This window comes from Porites lutea, chromosome 3 (genome assembly GCF_958299795.1).
Source record: "Porites lutea chromosome 3, jaPorLute2.1, whole genome shotgun sequence".
NCBI lineage: Eukaryota > Metazoa > Cnidaria > Anthozoa > Scleractinia > Poritidae > Porites > Porites lutea.
Genome location: NC_133203.1, coordinates 39,136,335 through 39,142,643, shown reverse-complemented (window position 1 = coordinate 39,142,643; position 6,309 = coordinate 39,136,335). Strand labels below are relative to the sequence as shown.

At 39.9% G+C, this 6,309-nt stretch overlaps 1 protein-coding gene across 1 annotated transcript; it reads left to right on the top strand.

Moving 5' to 3' along the window:
- Positions 1–314: 314 nt before the first annotated feature.
- On the top strand, positions 315–4,029 carry LOC140929981 (uncharacterized). The gene is made up of 3 exons (XM_073379654.1): positions 315–407; positions 2,168–2,313; positions 2,566–4,029. The coding sequence occupies exons 1-3, from the start codon at positions 315–317 to the stop codon at positions 3,512–3,514; spliced, it is 1,188 nt and encodes a 395-aa protein (XP_073235755.1). The 3' UTR covers positions 3,515–4,029.
- The last annotated feature ends 2,280 nt before the right edge of the window (positions 4,030–6,309 follow it).

Sequence of the window (6,309 nt, the reverse complement as noted above, 5' to 3'; positions counted from 1 at the left end):
TAGATCAGTCATGGTTTTGGTTCTTGTAGTGAACCTTATCAGTCGCCGATTCTTATACTTTGTGTTTAGTTGCATCACTGAGCACACAAGTAGTTCTCGACAGATCAGTGAAACACATGTAAAACCCTTCAAAGTAACGCTGAAAATCTCCTTTAAAGCAGGATGAATATTAAGCAAACTCGATATTCTCAAAAGCAGAAGCTGCTGAACCGAAAAATGTTTGGAAACCATCCACACAGAGCTCTGTTATGTTCATTTTGTGCTTACTGAAGAATACTGATCATGGTATGTCACGTACGCAGTGATAATATGACATGAAATGGGTCTTGACAAACTGCGAGCCAGCGAGTCATGCGAGTCGAGCCAGCAAGTCATGCGAGTCATCATGTGAGCCATGCGAGACAGATGTTAGTTCCCAGTCCATTTTCCTTTCTTCGGCTTTTGGCGGCTTTTGGCTATTTGGCACGAGTTTTTGCTATCCTTTCAATATCGTTTTGTTATCTGCCTTCATCTCTTTCATCTTTTGTTAAGGTAGGTTATGTTATTTGTTACTAGTGAAACTGAAGATAAGACAACACTAAATGGACATTACACATGCGCAACTAGTGCCAGTCCCCAATCCCGCTTTAGAAATGAAAAAGCTCGCTGGCTCGCATATTATACACACTCACATGAAACGATGTACATCATGGGATACTATTCGATCGTCATCTGCTACTTATAGGTAAAGTAGACTTTGATCCAGCAAAAACTGATCAGTGACAATTCAAGCTGTGATGCTGAGGATATTGACATTGAAAATTAATCAAGGAACCAAATTTGGAACTCCTAGAAAGGCCATAATTTTGTGAACATTTTTCTTTTTTTAATGGGATAATATGACAAAATGTTAAAGGCAGGGCTTGAAATTAAAAAAAATCCTTACGTCACGTCACCTTTTGGCAACCAACTGTAGAAATATAGTCTCCAAATGCAAATTTTTAGTCGCCAGTGTGTAGAATAGAAGTGATGCAGCTCGTAATATCAGGGGTTCTGATATTTAGCGTGGTCGCGGAGCCGAGAAATTCAGGTAAACCAAATTTGTAGTCACCAAGGAGAAAATGTTAGTCACATTGGTGACCGTATCAGTTGCAGTTTTGAGCCAATTGTAGGGCACAACTTTTAAATAATTTCCTCCCTTAAATCATTGAGAACATCCTTCAGAGATTTTCTATCTTCTCTTTCTAGGGGGTAGATCTATTATATTGTGGAGAATTTAAAACTGTGACTGTGTGAATCTTATTTTTGACTGCTTGTCTCACATTAAGAGGCCACAAAGCTGGTCTGTTCCATGCATATTGATTAAATATTTCCTGCAGTTTATTGTCTGTTGTTCTGACAGGATTTGATTCTAGCACTGGTTTTCTTTAGCCAATTTTTTTTAGGTGCTATGGTTTTTATTTTGGCTAAATGACCCTCTATATTGATCATGGTATGTTTTCACAAGTTTTTTTCAGAAATGCATTTATCTGAATAGATACTTGTAGTTTTTTTGGTCTGTCAGTTAGTGTGATGATTCTCTGTTATGTCGTTATTGTGAAACTCAGAAAACCATGAACACATGAAAAATTTCGGGAATGTTGATTGTGTGGTGAGCAATCACAATAATGTCAAGGACATGCGAGGAAACTTCAAAACCACAAACTAATTACTATTGCTGTTTGTGGTTTAGGTTTCGCATGCCTTGTTGGCTATTTCCTCGCAACACAATAACAATCCATGAATATTTCTGGTGTTCTTGGTTTTGTGAGTTTCATAGTAACACCAGGCCTAGCTTTGAACATCGTTTTCTTCACATACATGTAGTGCTGATCCCAAAGGTTTCTCTTAACTACTTAAATTTCTGACTCCCAACACTTGGTGGCATAGTCACTATGTCTATTCAGTTATACAGTACCCAAAAAATTGTTAAATTCTGTGCAAATGTATGTCAAAAAAGCCTGCCCGTGATGGATCGATTGTGTCATCCAGGACTAATTCTATTTGTTTCCTTTGTTTTGTAAAATAAGGAACAAGGAATTAGTTCACAATTTTGCACAAGAAACCTGAAGCTTCAAAATGTCAACACAAGAAGTCCTTATAAAAAGAGATCCTTGAGTATGAAGAAAGATATAAAAGGTGATAATAGAGTCCATGCTGGAGAAAGCCTTATGAATGCAAGAAGTGTGGTAAGAGTCTTAGCTGGGCAGAATATCTCCAGACATATGCTAAAGTTCACACTAAAGAGAAACCCTACTACTGCAAACAGTGCGGAAAGTGTTTTAGCCAAGCAGGGTACCTAAGGATTCATGAAAGAGTTCACACTGGAGAGAAGCCCTACAGGTGTAAACAATGTGGAAAGTGTTTTAGACATTCAAGTACACTAAGTATTCATGAAAGAGTTCACACTGCAGAAAAGCCTTATGAATGTGAACAGTGTCGCATGTGTTTTCGCCAAGCAATACATCTCCAGACACATGCCAGAGTCCACACTGGAGAGAAGCCTTACCAGTGCAAAAAGTGTGGCAAGTGTTTCAGCCAAACTTAACACCTGCGGGTACATGTAAGAGTCCACACTGGAGAGAAGACCTACAGGTGTAGACAATGTGGCAAGTGTTTTAGTCAAACAGGAAACCTAAGTAAACATGAAAGAGTTCACACTAGAGAAAAGCCTTTTGAATGTAAACAGTGTGGCAAGTGTTTTAGCCATTCAAGTACGCTAAGTAATTATGAAAGAGTTCACTCTGGAGAAAAGCCTTTTGAATGTAAACAGTGCGGGAAGTGTTTTAGACAAGCAACACATCTCAAGATACATACCATGGTTCACACTGGAGAGAGGCCTTACAAGTGTAAGCAATGTGGCAAACATTTTAGCCGATCAGACCATCTAAAAATACATGAAAGAGTTCACACGAGAGAAAAGCCTTTTGAATGTAAAGAGTGTGGTAAGTGTTTAAGCCATGCACAAACCTTAAGGTGTCATGAAAGAATCCATACTGGAGAAAAGCCTTATGAATGTGAACAGTGTGGCAAATGTTTCAGGATAGTAAAGTGCTTAAAGAATCATGAAAGAGTCCACACTGGAAAGAAGTCTTACCAGTGTAAAAAATGTGGTAAATGTTTTAGGCAAAGAACTGATCTCAGAAAACATGCCATGGTCCACTCTGGAGAGAAGCCTTTTGAGTGTAAACATTGTGGCAGATGTTTTAGCCGCAAAGGACACCTAAGGTCACATGAAAGGGTCCACAATGGAAGAAAGCCTTTTGAATGTAAACAGTGTGGCAAGTGTTTTAGTCAATCAGGAGGCCTCAGGAAACATGCAAGAATTCACAAAGGAGAGAAGCCATGCGAGTCTGGCATATGCTCAAGCAAGGTGGAAAACTTACAAATTTGTAAAGGAAACCACAGCTGTTGGATTTGTCAAGAAGAAATCAGTAGTGAGGCTCTCCTTCTTCAACACTATGAAAAGCATATGAGTATAGAAGACAGTTCTTAATATTTATGCACCTAAAGAGGGAAAATTTTTTAGTAATGTAAACAGCCACTTGGGCAGCGGCAGTAATGAATACCTACTTCAATTCATGACTGTGTAAGGACCTTGCATTTAAGCTGCACTTGCATAAGGTTTGCTTACATTTTTTGAAGTGCTTTGACTGTAACCATTTTTTTTCTCTTTCAAAGTCCTACTGTTTTGCTTGCCTTCTTGGCAGTTTTTCTTTGGGTGGAGGTAGCGGTTTTAGGGGTCATCCAGTCAATGCCAAACAATGGGTCTTTTTAAAAAAACAATGTGTTAGCTCTTTCACTCCCTGCCATAGTAATCTATGAAGGCGAAATCTTATGGTTTAACAATTCAAATGAAACGTCTTTGCCAGAACTTTCACAATGTACTCTCTGGTTTTCAGAAATTTACAGCATGAAGTTTGGAATTTTCCCTCCCAATTTGGACGTTTGCCAACTCTGCAAGTGGACTGGTTTATACTGAAATAGTCCAGTTTTGGGTTCACTATCCAAGGGCAGAAACCTATTGTGATATTGTTATTGTGAATCTTTATTTCAGTCTGGATGCAGAGACTGAGCTTTGCAGTTAAATTTTCATTTTAATCCTCTCAATGTCATAAAAATAAATAACACAAACAACAAATATTGTGTACTGTGGCTATTTGCAAAAGGCAGTTCTGTTCTCTTCCCAGTTAATATGACAAAATTTCAGAAACGGGAAGGGAATGGGAACCGAAAAGTGTCCCGCAGTTGTTTCAGGGATCGTTAATGGTGATGCGCTGGACAGCAGCCATTGGTAATTTGTTTCCCTGTCCCTTTTAACAGTCCCAGAAGTCTCTGCAAAAGTTGCCTCGGCCCAGTTTCCTAAGTAGATGCAGATGTCTCACCATGAACAAATTGGGCTGAAAAAGCAAGTTTTACAAATTTTTTTTGCAAGTTTGTGGCTCATTAAAACTTAGCACTATATTTGATTCTACCAATAAATGAACATTCAAAACCATGGCAGTCGCTGATTGTGTGAAAATATCTTTTGAGGCTTGTGTACGGATGAGGTTTTTATATTGGATTAGCGTTTTTTGGGTTTCGAATTTGGGTGGGGTGTATTTGAAAGGGGCCTATTTTTGGACTTTCACCTTTGTTATGTTGCATCAGCCTCTCCTTTGCGCGTTATATGTGTAAACTCAGTGAAGGTGACTATGCTCGCTCGGCGAAGTAGATGTCACTGAAAGGCGGGATCGGGCCACCTTAAACCGTAGTTACTAAAACAAGGAATGACCTACAATGATCTACAATTTTCTAAAATCTTCATTTTAGCTCATTACAGGGATTACACGTTCGGTCCTAGTAGCTCATTGTAGGTCATTGTAGTCCATTGTAGATCATTGTAACTATGGAGGTCAATTAGCCTGCATGACAGGTGCTTTATGAGCAAAAAACGAGACATTTCGCAAAAAGTGTGAGTCAAAGGTAGGGGGAAAAAAGAAAGCCCTCGTCTCTCGCTTTGCGCGAAATGCCTCGTTCCCCAACACCCTTTCACCAGTGTTTCGTCGCGGTTTCTTCTCTCTAGGTGAAGAAGCATCGAGAGAGCACGATTCTGGCCTGTCTTTTCGTTTCAATGGCATTACTAATAGCTATTAATAGCAGTACTTTGATGTCGTTTTGTCCTATCCAAGAAAGGAATGAAGTTGGATAAACCGCTGGGAGCTGGTCTCTTTATCCTTTTACATGCCATTATTGATAGGAAAGGTGTCCCGTTCGTATACCGGCTTCCATTGACAAATGGTACCGCTTTCACAAACCTAGCTTAGAACTTTGCATACCTTTTAACTGCTGTAAATGCACTGTCTTTACCCTTTCATATTGCGGAAGCCTGAGAATGATACCACTTTCAGGCGGAGCCTCCCGCTACAGGCCATTGTGGGGAGTATCCCCCTCCCCTTGGGCCTTCTAAGAGAGGCCAATAGAGTAAAAAGTGGTTAAAGCAGAAGGGGCGATTCTCTATATTCTCACCTGTCTTTCTTATTCAAATCTACTCAGGGCCCAGTTGAGCAAGGGCCAATTAGCACACGCCCACCACGTCACGTTATATGCGCATTTTTTCTGCAGCCCAACCTGTTGCGCAAGGTTATCTTGTAATTCGGATGATGCAGATCTTGCTTCTTCATTGGTTCACTGACCTTGGGTTATTCATTCAAAATATTAATCCTTTAATTATTTATAACTTGGTAGCCTTGACCAACTTTGGAAGACGTTTGCGAAATCCAGAACCAACGACGACAATGTTACAATATATCAACAGCAAACGGAACGGCCCTGGGACGAGGTTGCCTTAGCTCAGGTGTTTTGGTAGAGCTTAAGGTTCAACTGGAGAAAATAGCGGAAAGTTCCACACGTTTTACAAAAAAGAAATTAATATGGGTGGCAAGACGTCTCGCCGCTCGTTTGGGGTGAGGCAAAGAGACAGATGACATTTCAGACTACAGATCTGCCATACGAAAGCCAAATTCAATAAATTGCTAATCATGATACTTTTACACGCGTGGAGACTGGATCAAGAGCGCAAATGAAGGAGGTGAAACGGAAGATAATCTCACTTTGAAGGGGAAAGTCCTTTCATTGGCTGAGCCGACGCTGTGCCAATCTAATTGTCTTATTAGGGCCATTTATATGAGGAAAAATAAGACGCGTCTTAAATAAGACGTGAACTTTCCGTATAAATGGCACATTTCGTCTAAAATAAGACGCGACTTAGCTAAGACGCGTCTTATTTTAGAACAGCCCTTAACACCTGTT